Source organism: Gigantopelta aegis, chromosome 8 (assembly GCF_016097555.1).
Source record: "Gigantopelta aegis isolate Gae_Host chromosome 8, Gae_host_genome, whole genome shotgun sequence".
In the NCBI taxonomy this organism is placed as follows: Eukaryota; Metazoa; Mollusca; class Gastropoda; order Neomphalida; family Peltospiridae; genus Gigantopelta; species Gigantopelta aegis.
Window position 1 is genome coordinate 40,082,827 of NC_054706.1, and position 25,146 is coordinate 40,107,972.

A 25,146-nucleotide genomic window follows, 5' to 3' on the forward strand; every position below is an offset into this window, starting at 1 on the left:
ATGGGCTACTCTTTCCGATTAGCAGCAAGGGATCTTTTATTTGCGCTTCACACAGGCAGGATAGCACAAACCATGACCTTTGTTGAACCAGTTATGGATCACTGGTCGGTGCAAGTGGTTTACAGCTACCCATTGAGCCTTGCGGAGGACTCACTCAGGGTTTGGAGTCGGTATCTGGATTAAAAATCCCATGCCTCGACTGGGATCCAAACCCAGTACCTACCAGCCTGTAGCCGATCGCCTAACCACGACGCCACCGAGGCCAGTCATGGTGCACATAAAATATCCCTTGCTACTAATGAAAAAATGGAGAGGGTTTCCTCTAGATACTATATGTCAAAATTACAAAATGTGTGACATCTAATAGCCGATAATTAATAAATCAATGTGCTCTAGTGGTATCGTTAAACAAAACAAACTTTTTAAAACTCTAAAACAGATGTTAGCGACCAATGATATATTTATGTGTAAATGTATATATTTATTGCAGACACTTCAGTACGCACCATGGTGAGTGACGTCACGGGACTGGTTGTGGCAGCTGTAATTGTCGCTGTCATCGTCTTTATACTGGTCGTGGCCATATCGTGTTACTGTTGGAGGTATGTCTGTATCTTACTATTGTTGGATGTATGTCTGTATGTTATTACTGCTGGAGGTATGTCTGTATCTTACTATTGCTGGATGTATATCTGTATCTTACTACTGCTGGAGGTATGTCTGTATCTTACTATTGCTGGATGTATGTCTGTATCTTACTACTGCTAGAGGTATGTCTGTATCTTACTATTGCTGAATGTATGTTTGTATTTTACTACTGCTGGAGGTATTTTTGTATCTTACTATTGCTGAATGTATGTCTGTATCTTACTATTGCTGAATGTATGTCTGTATCTTACTATTGCTGAATGTATGTTTGTATCTTACTACTGCTGGAGGTATTTTTGTATCTTACTATTGCTGGAGGATGTCTGTATCTTACTACTGCTAGAGGTATGTCTGTATCGTACTCCTGCTAGAGGTATGTCTGTATCTTACTACTGCTGGGGGTATGTCTGTATCTTACTATTGCTGAATGTATGTTTGTATTTTACTACTGCTGGAGGTATTTTTGTATCTTACTATTGCTGAATGTATGTCTGTATCTTACTATTGCTGAATGTATGTCTGTATCTTACTATTGCTGAATGTATGTTTGTATCTTACTACTGCTGGAGGTATTTTTGTATCTTACTATTGCTGGAGGATGTCTGTATCTTACTACTGCTGGAGGTATGTCTGTATCGTACTCCTGCTAGAGGTATGTCTGTATCTTACTACTGCTGGGGGTATGTCTGTATATTACTACTGCTGGAGGTACGTCTGTATCTTACTATTGCTGGAGGATGTTTGTATCTTACTACTGCTGGAGGTATGTCTGTATCGTACTCCTGCTAGAGGTATGTCTGTATCTTACTACTGCTGGGGATATGTCTGTATATTACTACTGCTGGAGGTACGTCTGTATCTTACTATTGCTGGAGGATGTCTGTATCTTACTACTGCTGGAGGTATGTCTGTATCGTACTCCTGCTAGAGGTATGTTTGTATCTTACTACTGCTGGGGGTATGTCTATAGGTAGTACTATACCAAATAACTTCCGGCTGGGTCAAAGTTCGAGGTGCACCCAACTTTTGATAGAGAAGTGAACACCACAAGTCCTGTGATTGGTTATAAATGTGAGTGTGTTGGTTGTAAAAAATAATAGTTTCATCTGGGTAAAATAAATGTGCAATTTTATTTCATCTAGTACCAATGTGTCAAGTAGCCTTGTGCTTGAAACATGTATGGGGTACCTGTAAAAAAAAGTACTCAAATTTTGTGCGAAACTAGGGTAGTCATAGACGCTACCCGTTATCTCAGAAACGAGCAGCTTGACCCCCATTTTTTTCTGATTCACTTTAAGTGTAAGGGGTGGTAGTATTTATATCCGTGGCGTTTATGTCGGTTGATACGTTGCAGGTAGGAGTTTTAGCCGCATATGTTACTATTGTCGTCTATGGGATTTGATTTGGTAGTATACACCCTATAGCACATATTCAGTGCATAATAAAAAATATTATGATTTTGTCATTTTATTTAATTAAACTATACTGGTTGATTAATTAGCCATCACTCGATCATGCAAGTTCACAATGACCTTGACCTTGACAATAATCTCTGTACGTGGCTCTGAATGGAGTTTGAATCAAAGTTAGCACTGAAGAAAAGTTGGTTTTGGCCTATAATTCATACTGTAAAGATTTCAATAATTTCTTTTTACATGGTATTTGACTTGCCATATACAACTGTTCTTAAATATGGTATTATATATAGGCAACCTGAACTAAGATTTTAATAGCAATTTATTTTTATATTAAAAATAGCATGTGCCAATAGTGGGTTAATGTCTTTAGTTTCCATTAACATTGTTAATTTTTTATGTATGAAATTCTGAAAACTCAAATTTGTAAAGAAGTTGATTTTTATTGTCATTTTGACATATTTATAGGGTGCTAAGTTATATTTTAGACAAATTTGTAGTTTTTTGCAAAATTTAAAGTAAATTTGAAGAAAAACTTTACCAAAAACATAATTGAATTTGTTGTCACTATTGTGCCTTCTGTTCTTATTTGTACATAACAATAAGGTTGTTAAACATATACTTAGATCTCCAGATCATTTTTGTTTCTTAATAATCACTTAGTTAGCTCTCATGAAAAGCATTTTGAGTTTATACTAGATTCAGAACCAATTTTTTTCAGATTTGATTATCTGCCTTGGATTAAGTTGATAATTTATTTTATTGTTAAAGCTGTATTACCTAATGTTACTAGCTAAATAAAATGCTGGATTACAGATTGTAGGAATACATCTAATGTACATATTGTATTCATCCGGATTAGAAAATAATGCAAGAAAATAGATGTTCGGGTAATTTTGTCATTTAAAAATAGTTTTTTTCAGTAATTAATCAAAAATAAATGTGTTAAAGCTGCATGAATATTCCAGATATCACAACTATTAAAACCTCCAACTACAGTAGGCTATAAATAAAATATAGTCAGGAATATTGGTGGCTGCCAATGGTTTTGATGGTTCATTATGAAAATCAGCATGGCGGATGGATTTGAAATTCCCACACCTGGTAACTTGAAGACACCCACACCCAGCATACAGGATTTCCTCCCAACACTAATGTTCAGGACATTAAGTCATTACTTCATACAGGTACAGTCATGTTTGTGTTTCCTTCCTCAGACAGTGTATTTTTTTAATACTGATATTTCTTTGATGTGCCTGTTAAGGTCTTCATAATCTAGGGGTCAATCAAGTGCATGTGTTTTAATGGCATTCTTTAAAGGGGTAGAGGTACTCTGACTATCTTTGTTGTCTCTACATATATACCTGAGTACACACACCCAACTGAAAGTAAATATCTTCAGGAGTTTTATTTTAAAACATTTTGTTGTTTAATATGACATATTGCATTTGTACAAAACTATATGCAATATATATGCTTTTTGAGGTGTACATTATATTAGGTTGCACTGTAGAAACAACACTTTCAGTGAGGTTGTCAGTTTATGTCAGAATACACCAGATCCTGGTTGTCATAAAGACACATAGCTGGACACTTTTTGAAAAATGTATGTTATCAGTATAGGTAGTACTATACCAAATAACTTCCGGCTGGGTCAAAGTTCGAGGTGCACCCAACTTTTGATGGAGAAGTGAACACCACAAGTCCTGTGATTGGTTATAAATGTGAGTGTGTTGGTTGTAAAAAATAATAGTTTCATCTGGGTAAAATAAATGTGCAATTTTATTTCATCTAGTACCAATGTGTCAAGTAGCCTTGTGCTTGAAACATGTATGGGGTACCTGTAAAAAAAAGTACTCAAATTTTGTGCGAAACTAGGGTAGTCATAGACGCTACCCGTTGTCTCAGAAACGAGCAGCTTGACCCCCATTTTTTTCTGATTCACTTTAAGTGTAAGGGGTGGTAGTATTTATATCCGTGGCGTTTATGTCGGTTGATACGTTGCAGGTAGGAGTTTTAGCCGCATATGTTACTATTGTCGTCTATGGGATTTGATTTGGTAGTATACACCCTGTATATTACTACTGCTGGAGGTACGTCTGTATCTTACTATTGCTGGAGGTATGTCTGTATCTTACTATTGCTGGAGGTATGTCTGTATCTTACTATTGCTGGATGTATGTCTGTATCTTACTACTGCTGGGGGTATGTCTGTATCTCTCTGTCTCTTTCAATGTCTCTCACTGTCTCCTTAGCCGTTGTTATTGCTATTTTAAGGCGTATCGAATACAAGCGAGAGAGGAAAGGGAAGAAGAAGAGGAGTTCAAGTATGGTAACGAGTAGCACCGCCCTGGGACACCCACCTTACACCTACTCCCCCTACTGTGTGCCCACTACCTACAAGTACCCGCCTGTACCTCCCGCCATGCACTTGGCGGCCTACCAGCCACAGTACATACCGGCGTACAACCTGCCGGGACTTGTCATGAGTGGCGAGGACCGAGCTAGTCCACGATATGCGGATTTCAAATTCACTGAGGCTGTTTACATCAGCCAGCCTAATGGAGACGTGCCGCGGGAAAATGATTTGTGGAAATACGGTAAGTTATTCATTCTAATCCAAATTAGTCACTTAAGAATGAAAACCTTTGAAATAAATTCCAGAAATCACGGATTAGCGTTGGGTGTTGCGTGGAGGTAATGTAACTTATTTAGGTCCGTACAAAAATTGTCATTTTAATTATAATAGGAGCGGGACGTAGCCCAGTGGTAAAGCGCTCGCTTTATGCGCGGTCGGTTTGGAATCGATCCCTGTCAGTGAGCCCATTGGGCTATTTCTCGCTCCGGCCAGTGCACCACGACTGGTACATCAAAGACCGTGGTATGTGCTATCCTGTCTATGGGATGGTGTATATAAAAAATCCCTTGCTGCTAATCGAAAAGAGTAGCCCATGAAGTGGCGACAGCGGGTTTCCTCTCTCAATATATATGTGGCCCATAACCATATGTCCGACGCCATATAACCGTAAAACAAATGTGTTGAGTGCGTCGTTAAATAAAGCATTTCCTTCCTTCCTTCAATTATAGTAGAACACACTTCAGGCACAATAATGACTGACCCACTGATACTACTGAAACAAGACAAATCGTTTTATATTTTTCACCAATGGCAAACAGGGAAGTAAGAAATGCTACCTCGAACTTTGACCCAGAGGAGACGACGTTTGATGACTCTGACCTTTAGGACAGAGGATGCTGGCTTTGCGTGAAGTTTTGAGCGGCGCATTGAAGAGGTGTCGGAGCACCATACCGAATTCTCTCTAATTAATCAGTAACAACTGACTGTCAACGCCCGTCCTCGACAAACAGACGAGGCGTGTGCCCAGGACAGTGGTTATACAAACCTCAAGTAGATACAAGCATGATTTTCTTTTTTCAGTTGAAATAATAACGTAAACGTGTAAACCGAGCATGGTTCAACCAATGGGTAATGACTTACACACAAAGCAGCAGCATTTCACTTGACGTGAACCAGGAACCAGTTTTATAGAAAACCGTTGGCCTAGTTTTGCACATAAAAGTAAATCTACGACTGCACCTCAATTTGTATTATAGTTTGAAGTACACATATTACAATCATCCATCTTACTTAATTATGTACATTTCTCTTCTGCATGAAATAAATGCAAAACATGAAATATTTGCAAACGTAAACTTAAGATGATTTATGAAATTGGCTCCACAACAATAACTACGGATATCGGTTGTCATAAAGAAACGAATTATTTAGTTTTGATCAGTGTTTTTCTTTTTCCCACATTGATACACCTGTAAATATTTGTTATCTCTGTTTCAGATCGCCCCAAGCCTCGTAGACACCCAGACTGGTGAGCTGATTTTCGCATATACCAGGCATACAATCCATACTCACACAACACACACAATTCATACTCACACAACACACAATCCATACTCACATAACACACACGCTTCATACTCACACAACACACACAATTAATATTCACACAATTCATACTCACGCAACACACACAATTCATACTAACACAACACACAATTCATACTCAAACAACACACAATTCATACTCAAACAACACACAACTCATAATTAGATAAACAACACACACAACTCATAATTAGATAAACAGCACAAACACATTTCATAATTAGATAAATAACACAGATCCACTACTCATAATTAGATAAAGAACGTACAAAACTCATAATTCGATAAACAACACATATACAACTGATAATTAGATAAACAACACACATACAACTCACACTTAAATAAACAACAACAACAACAACACACACATACAACTCTTAATTAGATAAACAACACACATAACTCATTATTAGATAAACAACACACACAACTCATAATTAGATAAACAACACACACAACTCATAATTAGATAAACAACACACACAACTCATTATTAGATGAACAACGCGCAGAACTCATTATTAGATGAACAACGCGCAGAACACAGATTTAGACAAGCAACACCCATCACCCAACCCCCAAAGTCATTAAACATTCAGATAAGCAACGCATACTCCATATTTAAACGACAGCCGGAAGCGACGCACGGCACTAAACGAAAGTAGATATGTACACGGTTTGTCATGTAGTCAAGTTTAATCTGATAAGAAACAGAGTTGTCAGTATAGTCGTTTATTTAACAAAAGCAGTGTTTCTGCTCAGTGAAACTTAAGCGCTTGAAACAAGTAAAATTATATTATAGTAAACAATTACAGGGATAACCGACTAAGTGTCAACTTTTTCTTTAACATAATCAAAATTAGGAACTACTTTTACATTAGTTATTATCAGCAAAGGAATGTTGTATTCTTCTTCTTTCAAGTTATTTTCGTGCTTATATCTAATTAAGGTTAAAGCACGCTGTCCTGGGCATACACCTCAGCTATATGGGCTGTCTGTCCAGGACAGAAGGTTAGTTGTTAGTGAAAGAGAAGAGGGTGTAGTGGTCTTACACCTACACATTGGGTAGTTAAGACTCGCTCTGGGTGGGAGCCGGTACCGGGCTGCGAACGCAGTACCTACCGGCCTTTTACACTGCTCAGGTCGAATGATGAATGCCGCTCAGCGAAGCCTCGCGTCACTGACCATTCTAACCTTCGTATCACATACAGCCGTGAATTCGCGCCTGAAAGTAACAAAATGTCCTAATAATATTGAGACAACCAGATGAACTGGTGTACCCAGCAAATCAATGATCTGTTGTGACGTTTATTTGACTGGGAAAATAATTACATGGATGTGTTTGATTGTGTTTACGGGGGCGGTACGTAGCCCAGTGGTAAAGCGTTCACTTGATGCGCGGTCGGTCCAGGATCTCGTTCCAGCCAGTGCTCCACAACTGATGTAACAAAGGCCGTTGTATGTACTATTCTGTCTGTGAGACTGTGCATATAAAAGATCTCTTGCTGCTAATCGAAAAGAGTAGCCCATAAAGTGGCGACAGCGGGTTAAGAGCGTCGTTAAATAAAACATTTCCTTCTTTCCTTCGATTGTGTTTACCGTCTCAAACAAAGGAAATCCATCCCCTTCTTGGCATTACTTCTAAATATATCTTGCAAAAAACAATTCAGAATAATGTTATTGTTAAGAAAAAAGCCTATAAGATCAATGACACACACACACACACACACACACACACACACACACACACACACACTACATGCATTATGTACATGCACATATATATTATATAAGACACCATGTTTTGTATTATTTCAGGCTAAAGAAAAGTTATGAAGAAACGGTAAGTTTTCATGATTTTTATCATGTCTTACATTTTTGAATGTACTCCAACTGTGGACACGGAGAGTATTAATATTTCACAGCTAATAATGTGTGATCTAAATGAGCATGTTTGACTTTGCAACCTTGATAACATACTTTCGATTAACAAAGCATTAAAATTACCTATAACAATTACATATTAATTAATGTTTAGCTAGAATATAACTGTTTCTACACCCAGTGTGTTTCTGGTCGTCCTCCTGTTTGTAGTAGCACAACGGAATATTTTACTTCCTAAAATCCAGGTTTTAAACGAACGAAATTATTGGGCGTTGTATCCAATAGGATGACCAGAATTATACTGGGTATACAAGCATTCTTAGTTTACGCACTAAAATGAACTTACTGTGTAATATTGACGGTCACAAACGCTCTATTAGCCGGAAATGTGTTACACTGATTATAGCATTAGGAACTCCGATTTAAAACTAAAGTTCATAGGACCATATAGAATAGATATTAGATTAGAACAGTAAGCACAACGTAGAAAATGTCATAAGGGAAATGATTCTGAATGAGACTTTATTTTTAAACAAGATCTCACAAAATATGTCTTCCGTGGTGTTTGCCATATCTGAGCGATAGTGAGGAATATATTCGTTCATTTATTTTCGTGTTTAAGTCATGTGCCAATAGCACGGCTATATCGGCTATTTGTGAAAACAGAGGTTAATGATAATTTGTTAGTAGTGAAAATAATTATCAGTCAATCTGACAAGACCAGAATAAGTATTATAGTGTTTAAATCCGACCTTTGTTTGCGCCTGACATGTATCTTTGAACTGTTAAATAGACCATAGCCAAATTGCATCATCATTAACATCACCTTCTTCTTCTTATTATTATCATCATCATCATCATCATCATCATCATGAAGTGAACAATATACTAGTACTTAAATGTTCATTTCAAATTGCTAAAATATTCCTTTTCAGGGTAAAATTTTGAATATAGGAGACGACGAAAAGAGTAAACATTCTTCCATCCATTCGAAAAAAATGCCAGCACACTCGTCCAATGTGCAAGAGACGAAAACAGTGGACGAGTTCATGATAGTGGACTATGTGACCACTGGCGACGCACCCGCCAGTTCACCAGTGTACACGGCCGTCATAAAACAGAGAGAAACTTCTTCTCTTCACAAACCGTCGGCCTCCCCTCCCAAATCGCCGCCAGCGCCATCTACCCCACCACCATCACCACCACCACCTCCTGACCCTATCCCGGTGGCAGTCGCCAGTTATTCCACTAGACAGGAAGTAAGAGTGGATTCAGTGCTACAGGAAACGGAAGTGACCAAAGATACGGAAACTGAAGAATATTTGCTTTCGTATCGGCAGAGAAGACCAAAAGAAGGGTCAGTTGCATCTTTACCGCCAGGTGACAGTCTGCAATGACTGTTGCGTTATGCTCGAATCATATCTAATATTGATGTATTCAAGTGTCCGCTTACAATTTCTCAAATATTCTTATATGAGGTAACCAAATTTATAAGGAATTTAATATCAACTTTTATCATATCAATTGAAATGTTTATTTCAATGAATGCTTTTACATACTATCGTGTCTTCAAAAACTACAAACAGGGTTTCATAGACAATCCCGATATGAACAATATGTTCTCATTATTCATACGTTTGATGACTTCAACTTTTAAAACATGTTTTGGTTATATTCATTTCGTTTAATTATATTGTTATTATTTGAATTTTATGGTCACGGTTATTACAGTTAGTATTACTGTTACTGTTCTGTTATTATTATTATTATTATTATTATTATTATTATATACTACTTGCATAAAATAACTAGAATACATCAGTATTAGACAAATTTAGTGAGTGCTATATTCTAACATATACTAATTCATTGTGCATTTTTAAAATTATAATGCTTTGCCTGGTTCTACTAAATGTTACATGCTGCACTAGTCTTATATATTGTTCTATTAGTAGAATAGGCTGATTGTTTGTTTTCTGCGCCAGCACTTGCACATAGAATAAAGTAAAAGTTTCATTAAAAAGAAGTAAGTAACAAAATAGGTCATATAATACATGGTGTCATTTAGGGATTTTTGCTTTACCTCGTGTTGTCATTGTATTGATAATTATCCAGGAGTGCATGCAGGTAGAATTATCTCAACATCTATTTTGATAGTTATTCAATAGTACATGCTATTATAGCTATCTCAAAATGTCTTAATAGTTATTCAATAGTACATGCTATTATAGCTATCTCAAAATGTGTTTTGCTATGTATTCAGTAGTGCATGTCGTCAACGGCTTGAACTATTGAAAAACTATCAAAAACATCTTGACGACATGTACTACTGAATACATAGCAAAACACACACACACACACACACACACACACACACACACACACACATATATAGTTATATATAGTCATAACAAAATGTATTTTTATACTTATTCAATAAGATATGTAGTCATGGTTCTTCTAAACTGTAATTTGATAGTTATTCCATAGTAAATGCTGTATGTCATAGTCATATAATAAATGTGCCTTCTGCGGATTTTAGAGGGGCGGCACGTAGCCCAGTGATAAACTGCTCGCTCGATGCGCGGTCGGTCTGGGATCAATTGCCGTCGGTGGGCCCATTGGGCTATTTCTCGTTCCAGCCAGTGCACCACGACTGGTATATCAAAGACCGTGGTATGTACTACCCTGTCTGTGAGATGGTGCATATAAAAGATCCCTTGCTGCTAATCGAAAAGAGTAGCCCATGAAGTGGCGACAGCGGGTTTCATCTCTCAATATCTGTATGGTCCTTAACCCTATGTCCGACGCCATATAACCGTAAATAAAATGTGTTCATGCGTCGTTAAATAAAACATTTCCTATTTCTATTCTGCGAATAGTGATCCTAAACACTAACATATTTAGTGATTTCATTTCAAACAACGTAGATGTTGTAGCAGTAGTTCATGTTTGCAATTAGTATTGCTATGTCATGATTTACAAGAATAGTGCATTTCAAGTTAGAATAAAATTAGTAGCTTCAAAGTTGAAGTAAAGATGAGTCAGATACTTTTATCTTAAGAAATAATAATTTTTGTGTTGTCAGTTTTTGTGATTTAATGTAATGACAATTTGTATTTTCACATTTTCTTCAGATCTGACCATAATAACCGTCATAACCATAATAACCGTCATTAACGGAAATCTATTAGTTTTAATGGAATACAACTCATATATCTTAGCCTTCTTAAATTTGAATTTTCAAGAACCAGTTTAAGAAGGTAACGACGTTAATAATCATAATCACGACCTGCCGTGTAGAAAGTATGTTCTACAGTCATCATTTGAGCGATCGTCTTCAAATGAGCGGATCATTTCTGATTGATGTCCAACTTGGTTTCAACTTTAATTCTCTTTTCCAGTACACCACAGAGCAACAAATACAACTTTAGCAGATATAACCCAAAGTTAGATGTACTGAAATACAAAGCCTGTAAAAACCTGATTGTGTGTGTTAAACCAAGAAATCTCGTCCACCAAGTCTGATCAATAGACCTGGTTTAAGAACGCATGTGCTTACTGCAAACATTTACTGCGTGCCAAACTGTACATTAATGTCAATAAAAGTACATCCGTGACAAACGCATTTACACAAAATTAGTTGCTGTTGTTTTGTGTTATATGGTAATATAGTATAGTATGTTAGTATTGCACCTCATAGTATACTACTACAGTGTATCTTGCCGTACATGTATGTGTGGTAGTGTGATTTCTAGTGTATCATATGTTAGTATTGCACCTCATAGTATACTACTACAGTGTATCTTGCCGTACATGTATGTGTGGTAGTGTGATTTCTAGTGTATCATATGTTAGTATTGCACCTCATAGTATACTACTACAGTGTATCTTGCCGTACATGTATGTGTGGTAGTGTGATTTCTAGTGGTATCATATGTTAGTATTGCACCTCATAGTATACTACTACAGTGTATCTTGCCGTACATGTATGTGTGGTAGTAGTGTGATTTCTAGTGTATCATATGTTAGTATTGCACCTCATAGTATACTACTACAGTGTATCTTGCCGTACATGTATGTGTGGTAGTGTGATTTCTAGTGTATCATATGTTAGTATTGCACCTCATAGTATACTACTACAGTGTATCTTGCCGTACATGTATGTGTGGTAGTGTGATTTCTAGTGTATCATATGTTAGTATTGCACCTCATAGTATACTACTACAGTGTATCTTGCCGTACATGTATGTGTGGTAGTGTGATTTCTAGTGTATCATATGTTAGTATTGCACCTCATAGTATACTACTACAGTGTATCTTGCCGTACATGTATGTGTGGTAGTGTGATTTCTAGTGTATCATATGTTATAATCTTTCTATAACATTTACAGTAGTCTGTGATAGTATATTGTCTCGTTTCTGTGCTAGTGTATATTGTACTTTCTGCAGTAGTTTACTAGATGTGATGGTAGTGTTTTGTGATATCTCTCATAGTATCTTGGATGTTATACTTACTTGTTTTAGCGGTAGTGTCTATTATACTTTCAATGGTAGTATATGTTTGTAGACGCCATAGTAGCATATTTGTATATTTCTTATTTCTCTGGTAGTTAATTTTCTTAGTTTATATATAGTTTCTATAGTATGTATGTATTTTGTCGTAATTGTAGTAACATGAAGTGCTGTAATACATTCTCTCTCTCTCTCTCTCTCTCTCTCTCTCTCTCTCTCTCTCTCTCTCTCTCTCTCTCTCTCTCTCTCTCTCTCTCTCTCTCTCTCTCTCTCTCTCTCTCTCTCTCTCGGCACCTACTAATATGAAATATACAACACGAGGTTATATATTTGACAATGACTTGTTGATATATCCGCTGTTCTGTTCCAGAAGGCGATTTGCACATTATAACGCTATAAATGCACATTACTGCTACCATTTCACATTTTAACCAATTTATTTACACAATACTTTATGAAATGATCTTTGATTTGCTTTTACATAAAACATTTGTCAATTATTTGTTCATCTTTAATTTACCCACTTATTACAGTTTGTATATTAGCTGAACAATTGCTATATTGGTATATGTCAACTTCTTTTCTTCATGTATGTCAATATCACCTTGCATATTTCATCTTCAATCTTTGTATACATTTCTAGTGATTCCCTTATCTGTATTCCGTAACTTGGCTATTAATTGTTGTGCTATATGTTTTAAGGAATATGTTATTGTTGTCAAGTGTATTATGTATTACTATGTAGTATGCAAATGTAGACCTGTAAAACGGATATCTTCTCTACAGAGATGATAGTATCATACACTGACAATTCACAGAAATCCACGTGCACCCATTACTAACAAAAGTAGTAGACACACACGCGCGCACGCCTGCACACACACACACACGCGCGCGTGCGTCATCCCTGTATACACCTCTGCTTTCTTTTGTTCTGTCTGCTAGTGTTTTAATCAAATTATACTACATGTTTTTAAACCAATTTTTAAAATGATAAATATACTTCTAGTAATGTCAGCATTGTACCGCTATAATTATATAATTATGCAACATCCAGACAAGCTCATTTGTTTTGTTGTTATCTTACACAGTTAAATAAGAAACGTTTGGTTTTATCTAATTTACTTACGAATTTATTACTTTATGTCGTTTTTCTTCAGTAGAAAAATAAATCACAAAAATATTGTTTATTATAATATATAATATGTTGTTAAAATGTAGAATAGTATAAAATGTATGTTTTTAACTGTATACGATAGTATAAGATGTACTATATATATATATATATATATATATATATAATATATATATATATATATATATATATATATATATATGTGTGTGTGTGTGTGTGTGTGTTGCTAAAACAAAGAATATTATTAGATATATGTTGTTAAACTAGAATATTGTAAGATACAGTTATACAGTTATAAGGAAGACTTTTGTGAGATTAATGCTCATAAAATCAAAGAATTTGTATGACTAATATTATTTTAAAGCAGTTTATGGTAAACCTACAGTAAAATATATGTAGTAAATATTTTTATGAACAACGTTTGCTACAAATGCAAGTTGTATTAACAATGTTCTGCTTTGCATTGTCCATCCACTGGTGTGCGCTATGTTCATAAACTCAGTCAGTCAATAAAGTGTTATTCCTTCTGTCTTTTGTTCTTTCCTCCACCATAGTTTAGACTGAACATTAAATACATGTTTACATCAATGCTTTGTCTTCCTTCTGCTTCACCTAAACACTTCCCAATTCCCTATAGAGGAGCCGAAAGACATGTTACTGGGGCGAGTGCAGTACAACTACACACACACACACACACACACACGGCAAAACTACAAAACCATGATAGCAGTTAAACTGTATTGTAAAACGTTTGTAAAACGGTTGTAAAAGTATATATATATATATATATATATAAGAGACAGGGTGTGAGGTGGAGTGCGCAGTATTGGTTTTTCATTGACCACCAAAAAGTGAATGTGATATTGGTATTCGCCATACACGTATATAGAGCATTAACATTTTGTGACAAAAAGCAGACTGGACAGATCTTCTTTGCTTAAATTGTTGGGGTGTTTTTTTTAAAGAAAGACGCTTAATAATAATAAAATATAGACCAGATATATTTCAAATATGTATCATTGGATGTTTTAAATGACAATACCTCACAATGAATCATTTATAAATCAGAAGATTCCCAAACAAATTCTAAAAAACAATGATTGATAATGCTTATCTTTAACTACATATGCATACATAGGCCTACATACATAAATACATACATATATATATATATATATATACGTTTATCCGTATTGTCTTAGAAATGTTTTAATATATGCACTGCCTATTTCCCAATCCCTTTTCAGTGATTTTAGTTTGTAGACAGGCTGTTTACACCACAGGTGTGTTTTTGTACAACACCTTCCTATACTGTTTGCTAGCTGATCCATAATAATTCAGTTTAGTCAGTGTAGTAGACTTGTCTAAACAATAAATCATTCAAACCAGAGTCGTAGTTGCATCTGTAGTTGCATGTTCATATCAATGCATGTTAAACATGTATTACAAATTAAAGTTACAAGATTACACCTAGTTACGTCAACAAAACAACAGTTAAATGTATTACTATTTCATGTCTTACCATTTTCACAACCTAAAATCTAATTGGTGCGTTTTCACAAAGGTTCGATATGTTTGATCGACGCACATTTTGATAATCGAATTATCTTTGTGTGTGTGTGTGCGTGCGTGCGTGCGTGCGTGCGTGTACTGTGTGTGTGTGTATAATTATATGATGTGCAGATAAGCGTGTAGCTTAAAGCAATACAAGAATTGTAATTGTAATTACTTAATTTACAGCTGTTTTACAGCACACTGCTCTACATAATTTACAATTTAACACAGGACTACATAAATTTTAATCGTTTCCATAACAAACCACACTTTAAAACTATTTTTTATAACACACAATATAATTTATAACTGTTTCTACTGCAAAATATACTTTACAGCTGCTTTAGCACATAATACTACATACTTCTCAGCTGTTTCTATAGCTTACCACACATGATTTACAACTGTTTTTTCAGCATGCTGCACTGCATAATTCACGGTTGCTTTACACATACCACACGGTATACTTTACAGCTGTTTCCCAGCTCGCTGCACAACACAATGTATAGCTGTTTTTACAAAACAACACATTATGCCATTTACAGCTGATGTAATATCACGCTGCACTATTTAATTTATAGCTGCTTTACATCATACCGCACTGTACAATTTATAGATGTTTCTACAGCATACCGTATTACGTAATTTACCTTTGTGTTGATAAGATATAACATATAATTTACAATTGTTTCTGTTCTACATAATGTACAGCTAGTTTACAGCACGGTACATTATATATATATACATAGCCATTATTTACAACACACTACAAAATTGAAAGCTGTTTTCACATGTCACCAGTGTAAACCTGTTTCTACAGTACGTCGCATTACATAATTTAGGGGCAGTGACTTTAAAAGTAATAAGAATCTCAAGCAGTGAAAAAAATAAAATAATGATACAACTGTTAGAAACAGTTTGCCAAACTTATTAGAATGAAATTTATATTTTATAATAATTTGAAAGTACTTGGCTAATTAAACAAAATGCCGTATTCTTCGTGTCGGAGGAGGGTGGGGGAAAGCGAACTCTCGAGCGAGAATCAGTGTATTTGACATGTAATAGCCGCTGATTAAATAATGCTGCTAAAAGTGCCACAACACCCTCTGGTATTATTCTCTTGGACATTACTCTTGTGACAATAGAACCCTTCTCCTCCAGACAGTACCCATTATCCAGCTAGGACAATTCACTCATTGGGTCTACGGTTCGAGAGAGACGGCCACTTTGAGATAACTCTCAGACTATTTAAAACAGCTCTCTGATAAGCAGTAGTTACTAGATCCACGACTGCCACACCAGAAGCCGTGCTGTATACAGCCCTGTCTGCGGGCAAGTGCTAACACAAGATCACTTGCTGCTTTGTTAGTAAAAAGTAGCCTATATGTCGGCAGAAATTTTTCGTGTTTTTCCCTCTACGGGCAAATGTGGAAATAAGCATGGTAGATACCCAACAGCCGTACTTTAAAATGTGCTGATGTGTCTTGAACAGACATTCCTTACCTTTAAGCACTATACGAGAGATGACTCGAGAAAACCACGGTTCGGCAGCCAGGGTCAATGGATCGAAAAGACCATTTATTATCCTGTTCAATTATTTAGACCCAAAGATTTTTACAAATGTTACGTTTATTTCCTATTCGATATTTGTTTTCTTTGCATTTACATGAAAACAAACCCAAACCCCGACAGGTTTTATATACAAATCATCATATAAAATGCACGAAGTTGACTTAATTCCACTTTTTAAAAATCTCTGTGTATTCGGAATGCACGTTATTTCTTCTATAAATAACTAAGGTAATTTGCATATCAAAAGCATCATTCTATAGTGCGTTTCAAACTAATGTTCGGTTCTATCGTCCTATCCGCACAAATCGTAGTATGACCTATATTTAAGAAAATATCTGTAAACATGAAGCAGGCGCGGATTCAGGTGAGAAGTTCAAGTGACAAAACCTCAGTTTGAAAAAAAAAATATGTATCAAATATTATAATTATATTGTGGAATACACAAGCGCGCGCGCTGAAGGGACAGACAGAGAGAGAGAGAGAGAGAGAGAGAGAGAGAGAGAGAGAGAGAGAGAGAGAGAGAGAGAGAGAGAGAAGAGACGTGATTTATGTAACGACGCACTCAACATATTTTAATCTATGGTTATATGGTTATAGGGAGAGAGAGAGAAGAATATGGTATGCATGCGATTGGTGGAGGTGTGACCCTCTGCACAACCCCAACCCCACTTAAGGCTTCTTTTGTATATGGAGCGGGACGTAGCTCAGAGGTAAAGCGTTCGCTCATGGTAGGTCGACTGATCGATCCCACATGGTGGACCCATTGGGTTGTGTCTAGTTCCAGCCTGTGCACCACAACTGATGTATAAAGGCTGTGGTATGTGCCATCCTGTCTATGGGATGGTGCATATAAAACGTCCCTTATTGCTTATCAAAATTGCTTATCGGAAACAGTGGCCCATGTGGCGGTAGCGAGTTTCTTTCTCACTGTCATAATGCTCCTTAACCGTTTTGTCTGACGCCACATAAACGTATATCAAATGCGTTGAGTGTGTCGTTAAATAAACATTTATCTCGTATGTATGTGTAGTCTATATGCATTTCTAGTCGATTAGTTTATAGGTTGTTAGGTTGTTTGATAGTGAATGATATGGAAATAAATTGTTTTTGGTGATACATAGTTCATGCATACATTAAAGTAATACTCCTGATGGGTATGGAGAAATAACTTAATCAGTCGACGAACTCATTTCTTCATCACTATCTTCGTTAAGGGGGACTATCACAGGGGGTATTTTATTTCTTATAAAACTATTTTGTTTTCTAAAATCTTCTTCGATCTTTATTACATGTTTAACTGCGTCAGAGAAGTGTGTAGGTGTGACAGAGTTCAATGCATGTGCAAGTTCTCTCCGCACCGTGGTCATTTTACCATCATTATGACGAGCTATGTGCCCTTTGACTTGACTCCAGATCAGTTCTATCGGATTGAGTTCAGAATGTCTTGGCGGCAGTCTTAGACACAAGTGCCCATGGCGTTCAGCAATATCATCAGTAACAAATTGCTTTGCACATTTGTTACTTTTCACAAGTTCATAAAGAACTTGCTTTGTCATGTTACTCTCAAAAGGTATATTTTTGTTTCGTAGCCACGACTGAATTTCTTCCTTTTTAGCGTTTAGTGCAGGACATCGTGTAATCTCAGTTAATTTGTTGTGGTAGCTTGCGTTATCCATGACGATAACAGAAGGTTCTGGTAGAGAAGGCATAAGTTGTTCTTCAAACCATTTGATGAAATTGTCATGATTCATCTCACCATGATAGTCTCCGTCTGTTTTTTTTAGCCTCAAAGATCAATTCACAGCCATCTATCAATCCATATTTTTCACAGCCAGCATGACAAATAATAAGTCTTTTTTCCTTCCCAGTCACCGAACAGAGTTTAGGAACTCGATCAGCAGCGTCTGATTTCGGCAGGTGATTGGCGGTACTTGTGCCCGGGTGGATATCTGTCCAGTGGTGGGATGTTGTGTGGTTGACATTCACCCAGGTCTCATTACACTATTAAATACCCCTGTTCTCGTAAACTGGATATTTCATGGAGATAGGACAGTCACCTGTCTGATATATTGGCGTCCTCAAAAATCACTTTTCCGGTTGTAGACATATGTTGGTATTTAAAATCGAGGTCATGGAGTGTTCTTCGTAAAGTTGATATGGATATGTTGATTCCACATTCCTCCCTTAAAGCCACGTTAATCTTATGTAATGTAGGTAATTCGCCCTCTCTATAAAATCTGTATACTCGTCGTCTAATAACATCTTTATCAAATAAATCGACGAGTTTTCGGTAGCGTTTTTTAACAGTGATTTCTGTGCTCGGATTCGTAGAACTTAGATTTTTCACAGTTCTTTTTACTGTTGAAACCGAAACTTTAAGTGCAGCGGCAACTCGATCGACAATTCGATAAGAAGCATACCTAGGTCTACCGCGCTGATATTCATCTTCAAAATAATTGAAAACGTTCTTAATACACGATTTTACATCAACTGAAGTGTTTTTCGATTTATCCATATCTTTCCTCAAATAACAATAACAAGAATGTCGACTAATACATTTTCAATGAATTTATATAACCTACCTAACTTGTATTTTACGTGGTTTACACATTGCTACAATAGCACGTGCAGTCATAGATCGAAATAATGATGTTATTGACCAAGCAATGCTATCGTATTTTGGACATTCAGGGCTGTGTATGCGGGATGAAAAAGTGGTTGAACCCATACGAGTCCGAACAATAGCCCTTTGGGTTTTCGCATTACAAATGTAACACCCCACCCCCAAACCCCAGCCCCTAGCACCACCATATATACTATATATATATATATATATATATATATATATATATATATATATATATATATACGTATGAGTTCCCAATTTAGAGGCAAAATAAATAACATTTTTATTATTATTTAATGTTGGTCGCCTTTGACATTTTATCTCCCCCCCCCCCCCGGTCTTCTGGGTCCGGCCCTGCATTAAATTTATTTTTAAATTTGGAAAGCACATTCCTGCGGTGTGTGAGGTGATTTGTGTTTATTACTGTGCTACACCTCAGTTGTGTTGTGTTAGGTATGGTATGTTAATATAGAATTGATATAATAAAATAAAAATACATAATACATTAGCTAAATTGATTAAATATAATGCACCTACAAGAAAGGGTTACATGTTCTGTTTGTTTACATCTATGTTTAACGGAAAGATTAGACAATGCTGTTACACACTGCAAAACAATAATAACCTTGATTTAGTGAAACAAGCTATAATGGCCTTCACGTAGCCTCAGATCCCAATCTTTTGATATGCAAATGACCTTAGTTATTTATAGGAGAAATAACGTGCATTCCGAACACACAGAGATTTTTAAAAAGTGGAATTAAGTCAACTTCGTGCATTTTATATGATGATTTGTATATAAAACCTGTCGGGGTTTGGGTTTGTTTTCATGTAAATGCAAAGAAAACAAATATCGAATAGGAAATAAACGTAACATTTGCAAAAAACTTTGGGTCTAAATAATTGAACAGGATAATAGTTTCCATATAACCGTAATTACAATGTGCTGAATGCGTCGTTAAATAAAACATTCCGTCCTGTCTTCTTTCTAACATTTCTTTAAGATATAATAGTGTTTTTCGTTTTCACTCCTTTATTTTTTTTAAATTATTGTTTGAATTCTTAATTTAAAACTGCAATGTCGCAACCTATAACACTTTAATACTTAACGGAAAGATAACTACAGTTGTCATCAAAAAAAAAAAAATAGTGTTGCTATATTATCCCGTTAGTAAATCATATCACCTATCTTGTCACGACGTTACAAAACGAAATTTAAAACACATATATTTAAGACTGACCTTACAATATCAAACATAATGTTTACTTTGTTTTTAAAGACAGTACTTCCCTGAGGCGATATAGGCTCGTGGGATAATGTCCAAAGCGAAATGCCTTGGAAGACAATATCTAAAGGGAAAATGTCCTGAAGATAATGTCCAAGTGGTCATGTCCTGACGACAATATTCGAGGGGTAATGTCTTGAAGGATAATGTCCAAGGGGTAATGTCCTGAGGATAATGTCCAAGAGGTAATGTCCTGAGGATAATGTCCTGGAGATAATGTCCAAGGTGTAATGTCCGAGGGGTAACGTCATGAGGATATTGTCCAAGGGGTAATGTCCTGAGGATAATGTCCAAGGGGTAATGTCTTGGGCATAATATCCAAGGGGCAATATCTTGGGGAATAATGTCCAAAGGGTAATTTTCTGAGGATAATATCCAAGGGGTAATGTCTTGGGGAATAATGTCCTAGGGGTAATAATGTCCTAGGGGTAATATCTTGGGGGATAATATCCAAGGGGTAATATCTTGGGGGATAATGTCCAAGGTATAATGTCTTGGGGGATAATGTCCAAGAGGTAATGTCCTAGAACCGTCGATAAACCCTAAACATTCATCGTATACAAAATATATAACGTGATAATCGAGCACACGGAAACACCCGACGGGTAACGTGTTTTAAATTTATTTTTAAAATTATCACCTGAATCATCACAACGAATGTGTTCATGTAATCACAATCGTAATCGATTACAATGTTTGTGAATGCCATGTAATCGCAATCGTAATCATTTACTTTAAATTTTCTTGTAATCGTAATTGTAATCGTAATCATGACATTTTTAAGTAATCGAAATCTATTACTTTCGTAATAAAACGCACGCACGCACATTTTATATAAATTGTCTATTTAATCATTCTCGAAAACAAATCACCTATAAATAATTAAATAAACAGAATACTTCTAATATACCTTACAATTTGTACGTGATACTGACTTTTACTCTAAATTTTAATTTGATCTATCTGTGATATTTGTATTTTTGCACAGTTCTTTACATTGTTTTTATTTGACTCTTGAATTTTTATATATTGTTGATCATCACTTCATGTTTTTAATTACCATAGTTTGACACCCAATAGCCGATGTATTTTTCGTGCTGGGGTGTCGTTAAACATTCATTCATTCATTCATTCATTCTAATATACCTATGTAATAATTTCTTACATGCATGCTATGAGAAATGCAGTGTTTGGTTTTTATTTGTGGTGTAACGAGTGAAATGATGTTTAACGTCACTCGAGCATGAACTAAAACAATGTTTAGAGGGTTACAGGGGATCCCTATCTATATTCACTGACCTCGCCTACGCCTTATGGTGACTTTATCAAAACAATGTTTAGAGGGTTACAGGGGATCCCTATCTATATTCACTGACCTCGCCTACGCCTTATGGTGACTTTATCAAAACAAAAGTACACAGATTTGGCTTGCTTTTATTATTACACCTTCTTAGCAATCACCAAACTATTGAAACTATCGAAATGACTAATATTAAATTTTATCAGCGGCTTCCATTGAAAAGAAAAACATTCTTGATATTGCTTTTAAAGTGTTTTAGCTACTGGTCGGGTAGCACAAAAGCCTGTCAAGTCGACATTTGTTAAATCACAGCTATGGCTGTGGGCTAGAAGTGATAAACGCCAGCCGTAACATATTTATTGGAGTAACACCCGTGTATCGCGGGTCACGATGTTGAGTCAAATCATGGTCCACTGACTAAAGGCTATACCTGGTAGTTCTATACAGGCGTATTCAAATGTAGTGACAAGCTGGTCATTAAACATGGCGGTGTATGTCCTGGTCACTTTAGGGTATTATTACAGTTCCTACTATTATGTCTATACAACACAGCCAGCGAGTTGTTTTCTAGGGAGATGGTGCGACGTATAAAAAGGGCAGCTACAGTATTCCGAACTAAACCGAACTATTACACGAAGATGCGATAGTTTGAAAATCGAATTTGACCTTGAGAACACCAAACAAGAGGAATAGCCAATTTGATTAAAATGGATATGGTTAGTAACAAATAACAAAACAAAACAAAACAATAAAAATAAAACTTGGAATGTAGTGGTAATGATGATTAAGGTGACGATAATGAAACAGAAATCCTGAGTGTTTCATTATAATTACAGTAATAATAATGAAATACCTCAGAAAACTGAGTGTGTTGGTGACAATACTAATGACTCAACTAAAAAAAATGAGTATGACAATAACAATGATAATGACTCAACTCAAAAAACCCTGAGTATGATGATGACAATGATAACGACTCAACTAACAAAACTGAGCATGATGATAACAATAATTATGACTCAACTCAGAAAACTGACGTATTGGAATTATGATTATTGTAATCATAATAAAACAGGTAAATATTAGCGGTAATGGGTGCACACATTTGAAACAAATATTAGCGGCAATGAGTGCACGCATTTGAAACAAGTTCTACCATTAGAGCCTTATGCTGGTCCAGTACGTGATAAGCTGAACGTGTTGTTTTAGGGACGTGGTGTTTGGCGTCTCGTCTCACGACACCGACCCCTCAACGTCAGAAAACGAGACTTACTACCGATCAACGTACGAGCCAGAACCTAGCTTTGGAGGGGGGATTCCTGAGGATCAAATCCAGCAGGAATACGTTGCCAGGGTAACGAGCCACGGTGGTGATCATCAGCATCATCACGGCGGAGAACATCATCATCACAGCATGAAAGAGGATGACGAGCACCACGTGGATTATCGAGGTAACAGTTGTGTATAGGATATACTTGTTGATTAAAATATCAATTCACTGTGATATCCTTGTTTATTAAAATATCAATTCACTGTGATATCCTTGTTGATTAAAATATTAATTCAATGTGATATCCTTGTTGATTACAATATCAATTCAGTGTGGTATCTTTGCTGATTACAATATAAATTCACTGTGATATTCTTGTTATTTACAATATCAATTCAGCGTGATATCCTTGTTGATTACAGTATCAATTCAATGTGACATCCTTGTTGATTGCAATATCAATTCAATGTGATATTCTTGTTGATTACAATATCCGTTCACTGTGATATCTTTGTTGATTAAAATATCAATTCAATCTGATATCCTTGCTGATTACAATATCAATTCACTGTGATATCCTTGTTGTTTACAATATCAATTCAGTGTGACATCCTTGTTGATTACAGTATCAATTCAATGTGATATCCTTGTTGATTAAAATAGCAATTCAGTGTGGTATCCTTGTTGATTATAATATCAATTCGGTGTGATATCCTTATTGATTAAAATATCAATTTCAGTGTGATATCCTTGTTGATTACAATATCAATTCACTGTGAAATCCTTGTTGATTAAAATATCAATTCAATGTGATATCATTGTTTATAAAAAATATCAATTCACTGTGATATCCTTGATGATTAAAATATCAATTCAATGTGATATCATTGTTTATAAAAAATATCAATTCACTGTGATATCCTTGATGATTAAAATATTAATTCAATGTGATATCCTTGTTGATTACAATATCATTTCACTGTGATATCCTTGTTTATTAAAATATTAATTCAATGTGATATCCTTGTTGATTACAATATCAATTCACTGTGATATCCTTGTTTCTAAAAATATCAATTCAGTCTGATATCCTTGTTGATTACAATATCAATTCAATGTGATATCCTTGTTTATTAAAATATCAATTCAATGTGATATCCTTGTTTCTAAAAATATCAATTCAGTCTGATATCCTTGTTGATTACAATATCAATTCAATGTGATATCCTTGTTTATTAAAATATCAATTCAATGTGATATCCTTGTTGATTACAATATCAGTTCACTGTGATATCCTTGTTGTTTACAATATCAATTCAGTGTGATATCCTTGTTGATTACAATATCAATTCAGTGTGATGATGATATTCTTTATTTCCTCCATAAATGAAGATTGCATACAATCACACGTTCAAATTAAATAAATAACACAAAAAGAGAGGACATGCCCTTCATAACTATTTATAACAGTTTAGAAATCCAACCGGATGTACTGACGACAAAGATGTATATATTTTGATATGGTTAAAATAAACGCAATCCACTGATGAAAATCAAGACCATTCAGGTCATTGTTTTCTCCTCCCAAAATACAGTTCATGAGATTTTCGTCACTTTGGTCACATATTGTAACATACTGGTCAATAGACATAATGTTTGCTAGTAATTCAAAAGCAGCATTTCTTTCTGTTATTAGTTTTTCACAGTGTAATAAAATATGTTTAGTATAATCTAACGTTTGTTTATCACATAGAATACATTTCCTTGGAAAGGTTTTCATGCTACCTATTTTTACGACTGATGATAAAGTTATTTTACAATTTGGATGAACGTACGCTATTTTCCAAAGAATGTGGACACCGATATCGAGGTGAATGTCACAGAAGCAGGAAAGTTCAGGCGTTCTATGAAGTTTAGTTTGGTAACTCGTATTCTCAAATTCCATTAGTTTTCTGTTTACTATTGCACGCCAAT

General features: G+C 35.6%; 1 protein-coding gene across 3 annotated transcripts in view; it reads left to right on the top strand.

Annotated features, from left to right (window-relative positions):
- Positions 1–25,146, top strand: part of LOC121378521 — a 52,774-nt gene that overhangs the window by 21,735 nt on the left and 5,893 nt on the right. For 2 of the 3 annotated variants that reach the window (XM_041506727.1, XM_041506726.1), the window contains 6 exons: positions 491–602; positions 4,341–4,663; positions 5,920–5,950; positions 7,849–7,873; positions 8,850–9,271; positions 23,112–23,353. In XM_041506727.1, the coding sequence (XP_041362661.1) occupies positions 508–602; positions 4,341–4,663; positions 5,920–5,950; positions 7,849–7,873; positions 8,850–9,271; positions 23,112–23,353 (1,138 nt within the window). In that variant the 5' untranslated portion in view covers positions 491–507. Of the gene's footprint in view, positions 1–490; positions 603–4,340; positions 4,664–5,919; positions 5,951–7,848; positions 7,874–8,849; positions 9,272–11,318; positions 11,554–23,111; positions 23,354–25,146 lie in introns of those variants that run through there. The other variant, XM_041506728.1, reaches the window with a different exon arrangement.